Genomic DNA, 20,067 nt, shown 5'->3' with positions numbered 1-20,067 from the left:
AAATAAATAAAATATTGAAAATTAAGGCTCAATATCAAAATAATTTTAAATTCTATTTTTATTTTGTGCATGACTGTTGTGCTAGATAGTTTCAGTTTTCAATGTGACACACCTGGAAAGGGGGAACCTCAGTTGATAAATTAAATTGGCCTATGGCCATGTCTAGGAGGCATTTTCTTGATTGTTGATTCTTGAGTGATGTGGGAGGGCTCAGCCCACTGTGGGTGGTACCACTCCTGGGCAGGTGGTCCTGGGTGGTATAAGAAAGCAGGCTGAGCACAGGCCAGAGGAGCAAGTCAGTGAGCAGCATTCCTCTATGGTCTGTGCTTCAGCTCCTGCCTCCAGGTTCCTGCCCTAAGATCCTGCCCTTAGTTCTTTCAGTGATAAACTGTGACCTGGGAGATGTAAGATAAAATAAATTCTTCCCCATGTTGGTTTGGTCGGTTTTTATTATAGCAACAGCAAGTAACTAGGACAATGTGGGAAAAATGTTATAATGAACCAATTATTGTGTACAAATAATAGATGCTAAGAAAGGGGCTAGTGAGATGGCTCAGCAGGTAAAGGCACTTTGCCAACAAGCTGACGACCTGACTTCCATCTCCAGGACCCACATGGTGGAAGAAGAGAATCAACTCCCACAAGTTGTCCTCTGACTTCCATATACATTACTCTGGCACCTGCATACCCACAGCCACAAGCACACACACACTCTTGCTTCACCTGCACATCCACAACCTCATACACACACACACCATGCATACAAACAGATGTTTGAAATAAAGTAAAAACCATATATGCTAATAAAAACCTTTCTAAGGGAAAGACAGATCAGTGGTTAAGAGTGAGTACTGCTCTTGCAGAGACCCAATTTGGTCTCCCAGCACCCATGTCAGATGGTTAACACCTGCTGTAACTCTGGCTCCAGGGACTCTGACCTCCTCTTCTGTTCTCCACAGGCACCTGTACTCATGTGGACAAACCAACACTCCACAAACATAACTGAAAATAAAAACATAAATAAAAGTTGGGCCAGGCTTGGTGGCGCACAGTCCTTTAATCCCAGCACTCAGGAGGCAGAGGCTGGTTAGGTCTGTCAGGTCCAGGGCAGCCTGGTCTATGTAGTGAGTTCAAGGCTATCTGGGGCCAGAGAGAGCCTGACTCAAAATAATAATAATGATATTAATTTAATTTTTTTAAAAACTTTTTTTTTTTTTTTTATCTTTTTGAGACAGGGTCTCCCTGTAGCCACTGCTGGCCTGGACTCACTATGGAGTCCAGGCTGGCTTGGAACTCACAGAGCTCTGTCTGCCTCTGCCTCCCAAGTGCTGGGACTAAAGGTGTGAACCACCATGCCTAGCAAAACCAACTTTTTAACAGACAGGTATGGTGGTGCAAGCTTATAATCTCAACGCTCAGGAAACTGAGGCAGGATCTTTGCAAGTTCAAGGCCAGTCTGGGACACATAGCAAGTTTAAAGCCAGTTAGAACTACACAGCAAGACCCTACATCAAAAATTTTATAAACAATGAGGGCTGGAGAATTGGCTCAACAATTAAGAGCACTGGCTGCTCTTGCAGAGGACAAGGGTTCAGTACTCAGCACCCACATGTGAGCTAACAACCGTCTACAACTCCACTTCCAGGGGATCTGACACCCTCTTCTGGCCTTTGTGAATATTGTATGTACATAGAGCACTTACGTACATGCAGGCAAAACACACATACACATAAAATAAAAATTAAAAAGTAGCCGGGCGTGGTGACACACACCTTTAATCCCAGCACTCGGGAGGCAGAGGCAGGCAGATCCCTGTGAGTTCAAGGCCAGCCTGGTCTACATAGTGAGTTCCAGGACAGCTGGGGCTACAGGGAGACCCTGTCTCAAAAAAAAAAAAAAAAAAAAAAAAGAAAGAAAAAAAATTAAAAAGTAAATAAAAATTTAAAAACATGGGTCAACAATATAGCTCAATAGGTAAAGGTGCTTATGGCCCTGGCTGAAGACCTGAGTTCAACCTTTCTGAGACCCACATGGTGGCAATAAAGAACTAAGTCCCCCAACTCGTACTCTGACCCCCACACATGTGCTGTGACACACACATATACACACATAAATAAATAAAAGCAATATAAAAATAAAATCAAACAGTGTGGAACCTGCATTGAGAGGCTTTCCCCCAGGACACACCTTGACCATGATCTCCACGCGGCTATGGGAGAATTTCTCAATGACCGATTCGATCCAGATCAGGGGTTTGACCTGCAGACAGAAAGTCCTCAAAGATTAGGGGTGACCCTCCACACATCCCTACTTGTGCTGGGCTGGCCCCTGGGCTCACCTGGGTGCTGAGGCGATAGGACATGAGTTCAAAGTCCCCATCAGGGGGGATGAAGGAGATGGTGCGGTCGTTGTCAAAGCGAGAGAGCCGAACACATTGGTGGAATTTCACATCTTCTAGCTCCACAGACTTGTTCTTGCTGCCTGAAACTCAGAACCAAGCATGCACAGTGACCCTGGAGCTGTGGAGGGGGGCTCCAGCCCCACCATCCCTACTAGCTCCTACCCCCACCCCTATGCAGTAAAGGAAGCTGATGACAGAGAAGCCAAGTTGGCAGAGGGCTGGGACACTGGCCCAGAGAATCTGCCTCACACTGCCAGGTTTACAGTCTCTGCTTTTTATTTTGTTTATTTTGAGACAAGGTCTCCCAGTAGCCTCAGCTGGCCTGGAACTCACTATGTAGACCAAGCTGGCCTTGATCTCACAGAGATCTGCCTGTCTCTGCCTCCAGAGTACTGGGATTAAGGGCTCCATTTTATTTTATTTGGAGGATTTTTTTTTTATGTGTTATGTATTATGCCTGCATGTAAGTGCACGTCTGTCATGCAGTGCCCAAGGAGGACAGAAGAGTTTCAGATCCCCTGCAACTGGAGTTACGGACAGTTATTAGCTGCCATGTGGGTGCTGGGATTTGAGCCCCAGTTTGCCACCATGCCGAGGTTCAGCCCTTATTTTTATTATTTTTTGACATTTAAAAAATATTTTTATTTTATGTGTATGCATGTATTGCCTGGGTGTAGGTAAGTGCACCCGTGTCGTGCAATGCCCTCGGAAGACAGAAAGGCTGTCAAGATCCCCTGGAACTGGAGTTACAGTTGTTAGCTGCCATGTGGTGCTGGGATTCGAACCCAGGTCTTCTACAAGAACAACCAGTGTTCTTAACCACTGAGCCATCTCTCCAGCCCCCTCAGCTCTTATTTTTAATTATGCATATATATATGTGTGTCTGTGTGTGTATGTGCATGTGGGTGCAGGTGGCTACAGAAAGCAAAAGGCGGCATAGGATCCTCTGGAATTGGAGTTAGAGGAGGTTGTGAGCTTCCATGTGGATGGTGGGAATTGAATTCTGGTCTTCTGTAAGAGCATTATGTATTCTTTACTGCTAAGCCATCTCTCCAGTCCCTAATTTTCCTTTTCTCTGTGTATGTGTAGATGTGAATATCATATACTCTTTGTGTATGAATGAATCATGCATGTGCACAGGTATGCATGTGCATGTGGAGGCCAGAGGTTGATGTTGGGTGTCTTCCTTAATTGCTCCCCACCTCTCCTTTTTAAAAAACAATATTACATTTGTTTATTTGGAGGGTAAGGTGTGCTTGCCACTGGATTAGAATGGAGGTCAGGACACAACTTGCGTGAGACTGTTCTCTCCTTCCATCATGTGGGTCCCAGGGATTGAATTCACATGACCAGTTTCAGTGGCAAGCACCTTTACCCACTAAGCTATCTCACCAGTCCTTTTAATTTTTTCATACATATATTTGTTACTATTACTGTGTGTGCTGAATAGCTTTAGTGTCAGCTTGACACACCTGGGTTGAGGAAGCCTCAATTGGGGAATTGCCTTCATTGGAAAGGCCTGTGGCCATGTCTGTGGGGCATCTTCTTGATTGTTGAGTGATGTGGGAGGGCCCAGCCCCAGGTAGTGCCACCCCTGGGCAGGTGGGCCTGTGTGTCATAAGAAAGTAGGCTGAGCAGGGGCCAGGGGAGCAAGCCAGTAAGCAGCGTTCCTCCATGGCCTGTGCTCCAGCTCCTGCCTCCAAGTTCCTGCCCTGAGTTCCCTGATGAACTGTGACCTGGGAGATGTAAGATAAAATAAACCCTTTCCTCCCCAAGTTAGTATTGGTCAGAGTGTTTTGTCACAGCAATGGAGAAACAGACTAGAACACTGTGTGCGGTGTGAGTGTGGGCCTGCGCGTACCACATGCATCTCTGTCTTCCACATCTCTCTTGCTTTCTGCTGCCAATTGGCCTGGGTCTCACTATATAGCCCTAGATGACCTGGAACTCTCCATGTAGCCCAGGTTGGCTGCACATTTCCTATGTAGCTAAGGATGGCCTTGAACTCCTGATCTTCCTGCCTCTTCCTCCCAACTGAGACCATGCCTGGCTAGGTTTGCTTTTTAACTGGTTTTGTTCTGAGTGTGTGTGCACATTTCTAAGTGTATTTACATGTGCACTTGTGTATGTGCCTGTGTGGCCATCAGAGGACAACCTCAGGCATCCATTTCACAGGTACAATCCACTTTATTTGTTGTTACTTTTCTGAGATGGGATCTCTCATTTGGCCTGGAACTTGTTGATTAGGGTAGTTAATTCCTAAATATCTGTCTACCTCTTAAATAACTGGTGATGGCTTGGAACTCACTAAGGGAGGAAGATAAACCTCCTGCCTCAGCCTTAAGTGCCGGGATTACAGGCATGGGCCACTGCCTGGCTCTGTTAGACTGTTTTTTGGTCTTTTTTTAAAAAATATTTTATTTATTTTTATTTATTTATTTTATGTGTATGAGTGTATTGCCTGCATGTATGTGAGTGCACCCGTGTCATGCCATGCTGCGGAGGACAGAAGAGGGCTTCAGATTTCCCTGGAACTGGAGTTAAGGACGGTTCGTAGCCTCCATGTGGGTGCTGGGAATTGTACCCGAATCCTCTGCAAGAGCAGTCAGTGCTCTTAACCACTGAGCCATCTCTCCAGCCTCATTTTTCTGTTTGTTTTTTTTTTAATTATTTTTATTTTATGGGTATGTGTGTATTGCCTGCATGTAGGTAAGTGCACCCGTGACGTGCAATGCCCGCGGAGTTCAGAAGAGGCTGTCGGATCCACTGGGACTGGAGTTACAGACAGTTGTTAGCTGCCATGTGGGTGCTGGGATTTGAACCTGGGTCTTCTTCAAGAACAACCAGTGTTCTTAACCACTGAGCCATCTCTCCAGCCCCCTGTTTTTTGGCCTTTTTGAGACAGGATCTCCCTATAGCTCCTGCTGGCCTGGAATTTGCTATGTAGACCAGGCTGGCCTCAATTTCACAGTTATCTACCTGCCTCTGCCTCCCAAGGTGTGTGCCACCACATCCAGCTCTCTGTTAGGCTTTTAAATATGTTATTAATATGTCTATGCCACTAGAATGTGACAGCCAGAGATGGGCCTGGAACACAGTGGCACTCATTAATGAGAAAATATTTGCTAGGTGAATTTTATCACCGCAATACTGGACTCGATCATCAGAAGGTATGTGAGCATTTAGAACTGGCTGTTTCTTTGCCCACCCCTGTCTGGAAGGGGGTCCCCCAAATCTTACGGCCAGTGAGCTCAAAGAGCACACGGTCATTGAGGCCCAGTCGCAGCTCTGGCATCCCAGAGAGAAAGACCTTGAGCTTGATGGTGCCCACAATCTCGCTGAGCAAGACACTCCCGTTTGCATTGACCTGCAAATGGGATAGAAACATCCCAAGGTGAGCTGTCATCATGTAGAGGGTCCTCCTCTCCTGCCCCAGGGCAAGAGGTGTGGAGACTCACCAGGAGGTTAACAGATTCTATGACATCAATGAACACCTCATTCTTTTTGTACTTGATCCCTTCAGAGCGCCATGACACCGCATTGGTAACAGTGGGTGGCACCCGAGACTTGCCTGTCTCCAGCTTGTTGCCCTGTTGTGTGATGTACCTGTTGGGAATTGAAGGGGGGCTGCGTTTCTAGCAGTTAGACAGAAGGACACCTCCCTTTTCCGGGTTGTGCACATGCACAACCTAGAGGGCCAGCCCTGGCCCACTCACTCCTGCAGGATCTTGCTATCTGTGGTCTGCGGGAAGCCAAAGTCCATCAATTCGTCCAACAGCTCGTACACAATAACGAAGTTGTCACGGATGCTCTCCTCCTCCAGCTCCTTGAAGTACTCACAGAAGACCTGAAAAAGTTCCAGGAGACAGACAACCTAATAATCTGGGAATACACTCGGTCTCACAGCCAGCCAATAAGCAATTGTGGATCATCCACTGTGTGCCTGGGCTGCACATGGTGAAGAAAGCAGATAGTCACTCTCTCACCGGGCAATCTAATAATGAAAAGAATGGACAAGTCACAGGGCCAATGCCATCCAGTATGAGAAGAGCAGTGACAAGGGAAACAACAGAGGTAGAACCTAGACCTGGAAGGATCAGGCAAAGCTGCTAGAGTGAGGTTAGATGACTTCTGTGGGTATGGGAATGGTTGCCGAGACAGAGGAACATAGGACCCTGCTCATGCCACGTCTGAGTTCTACCACTTAGCCACATCCCCAGCCCCTCACTGGGGGAGTCTAGGCATTCTAAGCAGGGGCTCTATTAAGGAGCCATGCCCTGCAGACCTTGTTTTTTTAAATTTTGTTTTGAGACAGTCTTACTGGGTAGCCTTGGCTAACAGAGACAGACTTGCCTCTTAACCTCTTGAGTGTTAGGATTCAAGGCATGAGCCAGACCTTGCTTCCTTTTGTTTTTGTTTCTGTTTTTGAAACACAGTCTCCCTATATAGCCTAGTTGGGCCTGGAACTTACTATGTAGACCAGACAGGTCTGGAACTCACAGAGATCCACCTGTCTCTGCCTCCTGAGTGCTGGGACTACAGGTGTATATCACCACACTTGGCCAGACCTTGCTGTTTTTTTTGTTTTTTTTTTTTAAGGCAGGGTCTGGTTATGTAGCCGAGATATGAATTTTTCATTCGGTTACCTCAGCCTTCAAAGTTTAGGGATGACAGATAAGCACTATCTTGCCCTAAGAAATGTGTGTGTACTGTGCATGATCCATAAACCATTGTTTAACTATCTACTTGATGGTGTGGAGAGACCAGTGAGGTGTGCAAAATGTATAAAGTAAAATAAAATTTATAGGAACATAGGATAACCTGGATTCAATTCCCAGAATGGGAGAAAAATAAATAAAACAGGCCAAGATGGGTGTGGTGGTGCACGCCTTTAATTCCAGCAATTGGGAGGCAGAGGCAGGCAGATCTCTATGAGATCAAGGCCAGCCTGATCTATGTAGAAAGTTCTGGGGCAGCTGGGGCTACAGGGAGACCCTGTCTCAAAACACAAAAATAAAAAAAAAATAAAAAAAAAGAAACAAATAAGCCTGAGAGATGGCTCAACAGGTAGGGGCACTTTATGTGAAACCAGAAAACAAGAGTTCCCACATGGTAGATGAGCACCTACCTACTCCTCTGATCAGCAAAGGAGCCCCTCCAAAGAAACAGCAAAGTTCATAGATGAACTGAAATCTACCCACAGGGTCTTGGAGGCTCTGTGATCCTATGTTAAGAGCCTCTGGGAGGGCTGGAGAGATGGCTCAGTGGTTAAGAGCAAAGGACCTGAGTTTAGTTCCCAGCACCCACATTGGGAAGCTCACAACTGCCTATAACTCTGACTGCAAGGAATATGACACCTTCTTTTGGCCTTTCCAGAAACCGTACTCATGTGCACATACCCACACAAACACATATAGGGCCCCTGGGGATGAGCATACACAGTCTGAAAAATTATCTGAAAGTAAAAGTCTCCAAAATTAGAATTTTTTTTTTTTTTTTGAAATAGGGTCTCGGGGCTGGAGAGATGGCTCAGCGGTTAAGAACACTGGTTGTTCTTATAGAAGACCTGGGTTCATGTCCTACCACCCACATGGCAGCTAACAACTGTCCATAACTCCAGTTCCAGGGGATCTGACAGCCTCTTCTGTCCTCCTCGGACATTGCACAACATGGGTGCACTTACCTACATGCAGGCAATACACGCATATACATAAAATAAAAATAAATAAAATATTTTTAAAATATATTTTTTAAAAAAAGAAATAGGGTCTCATGTTTATGTAGCTCAGGTTGGTCTAGAACTTTCTATATAACTGAAAATAACCTTGAAATCCTGATCCTCTTGCCTCTACTTCCTGAGAACTGGGATTTCAGGTGTGCACCACCGCACCTGGTAAAAACTGGAAACTTTATCCTTGGCCATATATACCACAAGTGGAGAATAGCATTACCTTTGACTTTGATTCCTGCACAAAATTATTCAAAATAAGACACAGGGCTGGAGATGCATTTCTGCAGTAGAGGGTTTACCTAGCATCCATAATGATCTTGGGTCTATGCAGTGTGGCAAAAAAAACAAATAAGAAGCAAGCCGGGTGTAGTGGTGCACACTTTTAATCTCAGCACTTGGGAGGCAGAGGTGGGATCTCTTGAGATTGAGGCCAGCTTGGTCTACATAGTGAGTTCCAGGTCAGTTGGGGCTACAGGGAAATCCTATCTCAAAACAATCAAAATAAATAAATGATAAACCCCGGGGCTGGTGAGATAACTTCATTGGTAAAAGCTGCTGCAGCCAAGCATGATGACCTGAGTTCAATCACCAGGACCCACAGTGGAAGGAGAGAACCGACTCCCGAAAGTTGTCCTTTCACATCCACACATGCACCCTGGCTCAGATGCAGTCACACACATATACAAAGTAAACAAATAATGTTAAAAAGTCAAAATAATAATGTTAAAAAGCCAAAAAGAGGGTCCTGGAGAGATGGCTCAGCAGTTAAGAGCAGTGGCTACTCCTGCAGAGGACCCGGGCTTGACTCCCGGCACCGACGTGGTAGCTAACGGCTATCTGTAACTGCAATTCCAGGGGATCTGATCCCCTCTTCTGATTTCAGTGGACATCACACAAATGTGGTGCACTTACCAACATGCAGGCAAAACAGTCATATACACAAAACAAATATTCTTCTAATTTTTAAAATTTATTTATTTTTATTTATTTATTTTTTATTTTTTATTTTTTTTGGTCTTTTTGAGACAGGGTATCCCTGTAGCCCCAGGTGTCCTGGAACTCACTATGTAGACCAGGCTGGCCTCGAACTCACAGAGATCCGCCTGCCTCTGCCTCCGGACTGCTGGGATTAAAGGCGTGCGCCAGCATGCCTGGCTTAAATTTATTTTTATGTGTACAAATGTTATGCCTGCATGTATGTAAACACACCCATGTCATGCAGTGCCCAAGAAGGACAGAGTGGTCAGATTCCCTGGAAATGGAGTTACAGATGGTTGTTAGCTGTCATGTGGATGCTGGGATTCAAACCTGGGTCTTCTATAAGAAAAGCCAATGCTCTTAACCACTGAGCCATCTCTCCAGCACAAAATGAATAATTTTCAAAATATTTTATTTTTTTTTTAGTTTATGTGTAAGAATGTATTGCCTGCACGTATGTAAGTGCACTTGCATTGTGCAATGCCTGAGGAAGTCAGAAGAGGGTGTCAGATCCCCTGGAACTGGAGTTCTGGATGGTTGTTAGCTTCCATGTGGGTGCTGGGAATCGAACCCGGGTCCTCTGCAAGAGTAGTCGATGCTCTTAACTGCTGAGCCATCTCTCCAGCCCCTCAAATAAATAAACTTTTTTTTTTTTTTTTTTTTGGTCTTTTTTTGAGACAGGGTGTCCCTGTAGCCCAAGCTGTCCTGGAACTTACTATGTATACTATGTAGATGTGGCTGGCCTTGAATTCAGAGATCCACCTGCCTCTGCCTCCTGAGTGCTGGGATTAAAGGTGTGCCTAAAGAAAGACCAGTGACAGTGACTTCTGGAAAGTCACACACAGTAGAGAATTGGACCCCAAGCCCTATGATTTGGATCCTGACCATATACTCTCTTGGGTCCTACAAAGAGGACTGATTCCCCCTCCCACCACCGAAGCAGGTAGAGAGAGAAGAGTGAAGAGGCTTTGACAGGGAAGACAAGAGTCAGACAGGGGTTGGCACAATTAGACAGACAGAGCAGCCAGCCAATGAGAAGCGAGTACCTACCTCCACAGTCTTGTATAGGAAGGAATACACCAGAGAGGCATTGGCATTCTTCAGTGTGGTGGCCACCACTGGGGGCAGCAAGGTTAAGGATGAAGTGCTGTTTTGGAGTGGAGAGGTCACATGGAATACAGCCTCCACACTCCCCTCTGTTCCACATGACCACGCCCCATGTCTACCAGCCCTTGCCCCATGCACAACCGGTGTCACATGTGCTGTAGAAATTCCATCCCCCATACAACCCTCTCTGGTCCTGAGTTCTTAGTACTCCCCATTTCTGGGGACCAGTGTGGAATGGATACAGTAGAGGTTGCTGTGTTTGATCCACAGGAAGTGCACATGCCCATGGCTCAGCAGTGGGGCCAGTGTGCCCTCCTCCTCCTGCTGCATCAGCAATGGCATGAAGTGGTCAATCTCCGTCATGGGCACATCTCCTTTGTAGTTGCGGCTGATCAGGGGCTGAGGGTGGGTGGATAGGACCCAGTCACAACCAGTGTCCAGATCCACCACCTACATCTCTCCTCCCTCTTTTTTATTTTTTCATCTGGGAGGTGGCGCTGAGTCAGGGTTTCCTGTAGCCCAAGCTAGACTTGGAAATGCTATGTCTTGTTTGATTCTGTTTTGGGTTTTTTCTGTGTTTTTTTAAATGTTTATTTTTTTTATTTTATGTGTATGAGTGTATTGCCTGCATGTTTGTGAGTGCACCCATGTGGTACAATGCCGTGGAGGTCAGAAAAGGGCTTCGGATTCCCCTGGAACTGGAGTTAAGGACGGTTTGTAGCCACCATGTGGGTGCTGGGAACTGAACCCAGGTCCTCTGCAAGAGGAGTCAGTGCTCTTTACCGCTGAGCCATCTCTCCAGCCCCGATTTTGTTTTGTTTTAAGACAAGGTCTCACTATGGAACCCTGGCTGGCCTGAAACTTGCTATGTAGACCAGCCTGCCTCTGCCTCTGAGTTTGGGGATTCAATCAGAGGATGACCTTGAAATCCTGATCTCCCTGCTTCTACTTCTCCAGTGCTGGAATTACAAGCTAGGTGAGTTCTCTACCAAATAAACTACATCCCAAGCCTGTTTCTCATTTCCTTCAACTGATTGGCTGGTTGATTGATTAAGAGTTTCCTTACAGCCTGGCTGGTGGCGCATGCCTTTAATCCCAGCACTCAAGAGGCAGAGGCACGTGGATCTCTGTGAGTTCGAAGCCAGCCTGGTCTACATAGTGAGTTCCAGGACAGCTGGGGCTACAAGGAGACCCTGTCTCAAAAAGACCAAAGAAAAAAATGTTTCCTTACATAGCCCAGGCTAGTCTTAAACTCTCAATCCTCCTGCCTCAGCCTTCTGAGTACTGGGATTACAGGAATGTCCACCCTGACATTTTTAGAGTCTAACTCCAGCTAGACTTCCTAGCCAAGGGAAATAGGTAAGGCTTTGCCTCTATGTGCCTCAGTTTTTCTGCCTGTCAAGTGGGTACATAACCATAGCTGATGCATTCAGGGTGCACACTGAGCCCCATCGGCTTTCTATCTACTAGTGTATGATGACTTTGTGGGGAGGTTGAGGCAGGAGGATAGGACGTGCAAGGCCATTCTCAGCTACATAGTGAGTTTGAGGCCAGCCTGGGCTACGTGAGACACTATCTGGAAAAAAAAAAAAAAGGAGGAGGAGAAGGCAGAGAACCTGGCTATTTGCTAAGGAGTTTGGTTCCGGCCACCTCCTTTCCAGGCAGGTGTCTTCATGTATGTCTACCACACTGAAGAAGTAGAGGTTTTAAATTATGTCCATAAGCAGAACTGAACCACCCCTACAGAACCATACTTGTTCAAGGGTACTTTCTTTGTTTTATCTTGATATTGTAGCCCAGGCTGACCTTGCAGTCCAGAGATCAGCAGTTAGACTAACTCCAGGAGTTCTAACTCCTGTCTCAGCAGTTAGAACAAGCATGGTACCACACCTGGCTCTCCTGTCATTATTTTTTTTAAATCTATGATTATTATTATTATTTTGTGTAAGTGCTATGGTGCATGTCTGGCGGTCAGAGGACAACTCTGAGGAGTTAATTGTCTCTATTCGCCCTTACAAGGGCTCCTGGGATCGAACTCATATCACCAGAGCCTTTACAGGCTGAGTCACCTGCCCTGTCCTGTTTGGTTTTGAGACAGGGTCTCAGGTAGCCTAGGCTGGCTTCAAACTCTCAGAATGATCAAAGATGACTTTGAACTTGTTTCTCCCCCTCGGGCCTCAACCTCTCCAGTGCTGGGATGACCAGCCTGCACCATCACACCTGATTCAAGCATATGCCATGCTGGGGATGAAACTCAGGGCTTCATACATACTAGGGGAGCGCTCTACCCACTGAACTACCAGATCTGTGGTTTTCTTTTTTTGTTTGTTTTTGGAGACAGGGTCTCCCTGTAGCCCCAACCGGCCTGGAACTCACTATGTAGACCAGGCTGGCCTTGAACTCACAGAGATCCGCCAGCCTCTACCTCCTAAATGCTGGGATTAAAGGCGTGCACCACCTCGTCCGGCGCTCTGTGGTTTTCTTAAAAGACTAACTTTCAACTCCAGGGCTAAGGAAGCTTGGGAGGGGAAAGTCCTGCCCTAGGACTGTGCGCATTTATTGAGTTCCAAAGTTTGCGGCTGGGCTATCCTAAGTAGTTCAGGGTGTTCCAGGGTGGAGATCTATCTTATTCCCATTTTACGTACAGGGAAACTGAGGCTCAGAGAGACTAACCCCCTCGGTGCAAACGCCAGGCTGGAGAAGGCGGGGCTGGGATTGGTCCCGGGATCCCGGGTTTGCAGGGAGTCCCCAATGCTCCCGGTCTGTGCTCGGAAAAGGCAGTCTCACCTGGTGCAGCCCCACCCCCGATCCCTCGCCCACTGCCTCACCTTGCCCTTAACGTCCAGAATGAAGACTGCAGAGGCCGACATGGTGGTGGCCGAAGAAGCTGGGAGGCGGGGAGCGAGCGCGAGAGGCGGTGCGGCTTCCTTCTTCCTGCGGAAGCGCCTGCGCCCAGGTGAGCCTCCAGGTGAGCGCGTCTTAAAGGGAAGGCTACCAGGTGAGCAGTGTAGTCTGAGCTGGATGTGAAGAACCCTGAAAGGGCTGGAAAGGGCACGACTTGGATGGGACAGTGACCCCCTCCTCAGGTTCTATTAGCGATCTGGAGTGCCTGGATGGAAGGATGGGACTCCAGGCCATTTATCTTTTCATCCACCTACTCACCCATCACCCCACCCACTTATCCATCCGTCTGCAAATCAGTACGCCCATCCCTCCATCTCTCCATGCATCTATCTGTTCAGCCAGCTATCCATCTATCCAATCATCCACCCATATATCCACCTACAAATCCACCCATCCATCTACCCAATCCACCTAACCACCCATCCACCAATCCATCCACTCACTCTTTCATCCATCCACCCACCTACCCATCCACCCACCTACCCATCCATTCGTGTGTTCATCCACCTGCCAATCCACCCATCCACTCTTTCATCCATCCATCCATCCATCCATCCATCCATCCATCATTCCATCTACCCATCCATCAGTCCATCAGTCTATCCACCCACTCATCCACTCCCAGATCTAACTAGATCATCCTAGCTCTGGCCCACACATACCAGACCCAACTAGACTTTACCATGTTTCTGTGTCCCGCAGCACCCATCACTAGAGGTTCACTGTTTGTCCACCTGCCCTGCATGGTGGCACATGCCTTTAATCCCAGCACTTGGGAGGCAGAGGCAAATGGAACTCTGTGAGTTCCAGGCCAACCTGATCTACATAGTAAGTTCTAGGCCAGTTGGGGCTACAGAGTGAGGCCCTGTCTCAAAATAAATAAATAGTCCAGCTCACTCACTCATTCATTCATTTATTTGCACTGTACATTTTACTGCTGTACATTTTTTTGGTATCATTACTAATTTGAGGAGGGAGGTTGATATAGGGCCTCACTCTGTAGCCTAGGCTGGCCTGAAAATTCTGTCTCCCTGTCTGGGATGTAACAATCATGAAGTGGCCCCTCAGGTGGCTTAGTGTCAGCCTTGTGCAGGCCCTAGGTGCAATGGCAGGCTCCACATATGCTGCGTGAACACCAGCTACCACACTTTTGTTTTTTTGTTTTTCTTGGTGTTTTTGAGACAGGGTCTCCCTGTAGCCCCAGCTGGCCTGGAACTCACTATGTAGACCAGGCTGGCTTTGAACTCACAGAGATCCGCTTGCCTCTACCTCCAGGTCAGTTTAGGGGGAAAAAAACTGAGCCTTAACCTTAGCCCAGCCTGGATGCACAGTGTTCTACTGGGGAAGGGAGGCTTCCTGCAGGGCTGCCAGGGGCGACGACAGAGCCCACTTGGGCCTCATTATTCCTTCCTCAAGCCAGACTCAGGCTTTAACCAAGTCTTAGGAGACAAGCAGGAGCCAAGAGAAAGTAGTCATGAGAATCACCCAGGACACCTCTATTGGAATCTAGCACTGCCCTAAGACAGAGGCAGTGGGCATATTTGAAAAATTTATCAGTCACCACAATGGAAGAAGCAATGCACAGAGAGGTCAAGCCACTTGGTCAAGGCCGCACAGCCAGGAGGCCATTAAGCAACAATTTTGTTGTCCTTATTTTTAGAATCCTGGAGCTAGAACTCAGAGCAATGCACATACTAGGTAAGCACCTTACCCCTGAGTTATGCCCCCAGCTCTTAAAATGTTTTGAAGTTTTTGGGTTTTTTTTTTTTTTGGTCTTTTTGAGACAGGGTCTCCCTGTAGCCCCAGCTGTCCTGGAACTCACTATGTAGACCAGGCTGGCTTCGAACTCAGAGATCCACCTGCCTCTGCCTCCCCAGTGCTGGGATTAAAGGCGTGTGCCACCACGCCTGGCTTGAAGTGCTTGAGGTGAGAAGCTCACCCTTCCACTCCAGCCTCCCTAGTGGCTGCACTGTGTTTAGTCATTGACATAAAAAGGAATGTTACCACTGGGTGTGGTGGCGCACTCCTGTAATCCCAGCACTCAGGAGGCAGAGGCAGGTGGATCTCTGTGAGTTCGAGGCCAGTCTGGTCTACATAGTGAGTTCCAGGATATCTGGGGCTACAGGGAGACCCTGCTACAAAATGACCAAAAAGAAAAAAATAAATAAAATAAAAAATTAAAATAAAAAGAAATATTACAGGGCCCAGAGCAACAGCTCAATGGTTAAGAGCACTGGGTGCTCTTGCAGAGGACCCGGGTTCAGTTCTCATCACCCTAACAACTGTCCATAACTCCAGTTCCAGGGGATCTTATGTGCTCTTCTGGCCTCTGTAGGCATTTCGCACATGGGCAGCAACACACACATGCAGGCAGAACACTCATACACATAAATATAAATAAATAAAACAAATTTTTAAAAAATTTAAAAAGAACACTATAAACTTTTTAAAAAATATTTATTATTTTTATTTTATGTATATTTCATGTGTATGAGTGTAAAGGTTAGTGCACCTGTGTCATGCAATGCCCACAAGGATTGAAGAGGACATCGGATCACCTGGAACTGGAGTTATGGACAGTCATTATTGCTGCCATGTGGGTGCTGGGATTCGAACCTGGGTGTTCTGCAAGAACAACCAGTGTTCTTAACCCCTGAGCCATCTCTCCAGCCCCACTATAAACTTTTTTTTCTGAAACAGGCTTACATGTAGCCTAGGCTGACCTCAAACTCCCTATGTATTCAAGGATGACATTGAACTCCTGATCTTCTACCTCCCCATCTTCAGAGTGCTGAGACGAAATGCATGTTCCACCACACCCCATTTATGTAGTCCATTGCTGGGATGGAACCCATGCATGCTAGGCAAGCACTCTACCAACTGAGCCACAGCCCAACCCTACAGATAACCCACTGAAGGAATGGGAAAGCTGTTATCTTTATTTGACAGATGGGGCAACTGAGGTTTGGCTCCTAAAGCCTAAGTGACTTGCACAAAGACACTCAATTTTTTTTCTTGGTCTTTTTGAGACAGGGTCTCCCTATAGCCCCACCTGACCTGGAACTTGCTATGTAGACCAGGCTGGCCTCAAACCCACAGAGATCCACGAGACTCTGTCTGCCAAGTGCTGGGATTAAAGGCATGCACCCACCACGCCTGGCTAATTTTTTTAAAAGAATCTTTAAAAAATTGTTTTTTAAAAAAATTTAGGCTGGGCGTGATGGCACACGCCTTTAATCCCAGCACTTGGGAGGCAAAGGCAAGCAGAACTCTGTGAGTTCAAGGCCCGCCTGGTCTACATAGCTAGTTCCAGGACAGCTGGGGCTACAGGGAGACCCTGTGTCAAAAAGACAAAAAAATTTTCATTTATTATTTTTATGTGTATGTGTATTGCCTGCATGTAGGTAAGTGCACCTGTGTTGTGCAATGCCCTTGGAGGACAGAAGAGGCTGTCAGATCCCCTGGAACTGGAGTTACGGACAGTTGTTAGCTGCCATGTGGGTGCTGGGATTCAAACCAGGGTCTTCTGCAAGAACAGTGTTCTTAACCGCTGAGCCATCCCTCCAGCCCCTGAAACTCAATGTTTTTTTGTGTATGAGTGTGTTGCCTGCATGTGTGTAAGTGCACTATATGCATGCAATGCCCACAAAGGCCAGAAGAGGGCATCAGATCTCCTGCAACTGTAGTTACAGATGGTTGTTAGCTGCCATGTGGGTGATGGGAACTGAACCTGGGTCCTCTACAAGCGTAGCCAGTGCTCTAAACCACTGAACCAGCTCTCCAACCCCAGCACCAAAGATTTTTGTTTGTCTGTTTTTGGTTTTGGTTTTTTTTATTATGTAGCCCAGGGTGACCTGGAAATCACAGTTTTCCTGCCTTAGCCTTCTGAGTGCTGAGATGCTGCAAGGAAAACCCAGGTCTACTAACTGAGCAAGGTTTTCTATTGCCTCTGATCAGAAGACAGAGTCCGTCATGTTTCTATAGCTCCCTGCTCAGTGGGTGACCCACACAGTGGGGCTCAGCTCACCCCAGCCCTGGACTTTAGCATCACTCTCAGATTGTGGAGATGACTCTTGAAAAATCAATCCCAAGGCTGGAGAGGAGGAGGCAGGCAGATTCCTGGGGCTCACTGCCCAGCCAGTCTAGCCTACTTGGCGAGCTCCTGAAAGACCCCATCTCCATAAACAAGTTGGAAGGACCAGGCATGGCAGTGTACACCTTTAATTCCAGCACTCAGGAGCAGAGAGAGATGGATCTCCTTGAGAGCAAGGCCAGGCTGGTCTACCTAGCAAGTTCCAGGTCAGCTGATGCTACTGGAAGACCCTGTCTCAAAACCAAAACAATGAGCAAACAAACAAAAAAACAAGGTGGAGGACTGGTAAGATGGCTCAGTGGGTAAAGGAGCTTGCTGCCAAGCCCAGTGACCTGAGTTCAGTCCCTGAGAGTCACATGGTGGAAGGGGAGCATCAACTCCAGAAGGTTGTGCATGTATGCACAAAATAAATAAAATATTGTCCTCTGGCCTCCAAATAGAAATGTGGAGATTGGGGGAGAGAGGAGAGAGAAGTGGGGGAGGGGGGGGGAGGGAGGGAAGGAGAGAGAGCACTCTGGAATCTGAAACTCAAGATCTGTTTGGCTAAAAAATTCATGAGCTCAAGAGCCTCTGTGAGGGCTGAGAACAGAGCAGCTCTGTCTTGGCCAAGCCCAGCCAGCCCTGTCTCAGCTGCCAACAGAGAAGGTGGCCTTGTCCCAGTGTTCCAAACATCCCTTCCTCCCCCGGGGCCCTGCCTCAACTCCCCCACCCTCTTCTTCTCCACACTAAAGAAATCTCTGTGTCACTCATGCTGGTGATGGCCCTCCTTCAGTCTCTCACTTTTCATGGCTCCCAACAGCCGTGGGTCAGTAGCCCCGACCTTCAGTCAGATCCTTGTTGGCCTCAGCCACAGGGTTCTAACCCTTGAAACCCTGGCCCCAGACTTAGTGACTTCCTGGATTTCCTTCCTCTTTCAGAACCTCACCCTCATTACAAAATTCTACCTCCTCCTGTTTCCTTTGCCTCTTCTGCCCCTTCCTCCCTCTCGGTTTTCTCTGAGGGAACTTCCCTTTGATTTCCCACTCTGTGTCCAGGGCAGGTCCTTCCCTTGGTCTTTTCTAGTGCCCATCAGGCCCCCTTCACAACTGGCTAGAACCATGGGTCTTGTTTGTTTCTTTGTTTGTTTGTTTGAGACAGGGTCTTATTGTAGCCCCAACTGGCCTAGAACTGGCTGTATAGACCAAGATGGCTTCTGTCTCACAGATCTGCCTGCCTCTGCCTCCAGAGTGCTTGGACTAAAGGTGTATGCCTAAAGGTATGTTGTTGTTTTTGAGATAGGATCTCAAGTAGCCCAGGCTGGCCTTCAACTCCTGATCCTCCTGCCTTCACCTTCCAAATACAGGGATTATACCCAACAACATACCCTGCTTACGTATCATACTTTTTTTTTTTTTTTTTTTTTTTTTGGTCTTTTTGTAGCCCCTGGAACTCACTACATAGACCAGGCTGGCCTTGAACTCACAGAGATCTGCTTGCCTCTGCCTCCCAAGTGCTAGGATTAAAGGAGTCCGCCACCATGCCTGGCATCATACATTTTTATTACATTTTATTTATTTATTTTTTGCATGTGACATGCACTTGAGGTCAGAGTTGGTTCTTCCCTTCCAACATGTGGTTCAGGGTTTTTTTCTTTTTCTTTTTTTTTTTTTTTTTTTGGGTCTTTTTGAGACAGGGCTCCCTCTAGCGAAATCCCTGTAAGGCTAAGTGGCAAGCACCTTTAGCTGCTAAGTCATCTTACCTGCCCCCACCTATTTTAAAACTTTTTATGATGGGGGACTAAGAAGATAGCTCAGTGGGTAAAGCGTTGACTGCACAAGCACGAGAACCTGAGTTTGAATCCCAGAACCCATATGACAGGCTAGGTGTGGTAGAGACAAGTAGATTCCTAGAGCTCAGTGGCAAGCCAGCCTAGCCAAATTCGTAAGCTCCAGGTTAGGTGAGAGACTGTCTCAAAAATACAAGGTGGGAGCTGGAGAGATGGCTTGGCAGTTAAGAGCCCCACAGTGCTCTTGCAGAGGATCCAACTTTGATTCCTAGCATCCACATCAGGTAGCTCACAACTGCCTGTAACTAAAATAGGGGTTGGAGAGATGGTTCAGCAGCTAAAAAGAGCACTGGATGCTCTTACAGAGGACCTGGGTTTGGTTCCCAGCACCCACAAGGTCATTAACAACCACCGGTAACTCCAGTTCCAGGGGATCCAACGCCCTCTTTTGACCACCATGAGCATTTCCCACACATGATGCACATATAGATAAATAGGCACACACATATAAATATCAACAAATATACATTTATGTGTATAAGTGTTTTACCGTATGCATTTAAGTGCAACACGTGTGTACAATCCCCATAAAGGCCAGAAGAGGGCGTTGAATGCCCTGGAACTGGAGTTACAGGTGGTTGTTATTTGCTGTGTGGGTGCTGGGAATTGAACCAAGGTCCTCTGCAAGAGCAGCCAGTGATTTTAACCACTTTACTGTCACTCCAGCCCCCCCAAATAAATCTTTTATTTTTAAAGTGCCCTTTGGGAGCTGGAGTGACAACTCAGTGTTTAAGAGCACTGGCTGCTCTTAAACTGGCTGCTCTGTTGGGTCCCAGCTCCCAACAGCAGCTAACAATCATCTGTAACTCCAGTTCCAGGGACCCAATACCCTCTTCTGGCCTCTGTAGACATTGCATGACACAGGTGCAGTTACATACATGCAGGTAAAATACTTATAAAATAAGTAAATCAAAACAATTAAAAATTTAAAGAGATGAGGGGAATCCTTGGATTGTGTGGTCAGACTTCCTGGGATTCAAATCCTGCTATGCCCCCATGCTTACTGTGTGGTCAGACTTCCTGGGATT

General features: G+C 47.0%; 1 protein-coding gene across 1 annotated transcript in view; it reads right to left on the bottom strand.

Moving 5' to 3' along the window:
- Ap1m2 (adaptor related protein complex 1 subunit mu 2) overlaps positions 1 to 20,067 on the bottom strand; it is a 29,542-nt gene that overhangs the window by 5,553 nt on the left and 3,922 nt on the right. Inside the window, exons 2-9 of the mRNA XM_008850032.3 lie at positions 13,046 to 13,259; positions 10,460 to 10,616; positions 10,161 to 10,228; positions 6,118 to 6,248; positions 5,860 to 6,007; positions 5,642 to 5,768; positions 2,339 to 2,481; positions 2,188 to 2,259 (exon numbers count right to left, since the gene is read on the bottom strand). Of these exons, the coding sequence (XP_008848254.1) occupies positions 2,188 to 2,259; positions 2,339 to 2,481; positions 5,642 to 5,768; positions 5,860 to 6,007; positions 6,118 to 6,248; positions 10,161 to 10,228; positions 10,460 to 10,616; positions 13,046 to 13,087 (888 nt within the window). The 5' untranslated portion in view covers positions 13,088 to 13,259. The remainder of the gene's footprint in view (positions 1 to 2,187; positions 2,260 to 2,338; positions 2,482 to 5,641; positions 5,769 to 5,859; positions 6,008 to 6,117; positions 6,249 to 10,160; positions 10,229 to 10,459; positions 10,617 to 13,045; positions 13,260 to 20,067) is intronic.

Source organism: Nannospalax galili, unplaced genomic scaffold (assembly GCF_000622305.1).
Source record: "Nannospalax galili isolate Female #2095 unplaced genomic scaffold, S.galili_v1.0 scaffold1685, whole genome shotgun sequence".
Classification (NCBI taxonomy): Eukaryota; Metazoa; Chordata; class Mammalia; order Rodentia; family Spalacidae; genus Nannospalax; species Nannospalax galili.
The sequence above is the reverse complement of the archived record's forward strand: the minus strand, read 5'-3'. Positions and strand labels throughout refer to the sequence as shown.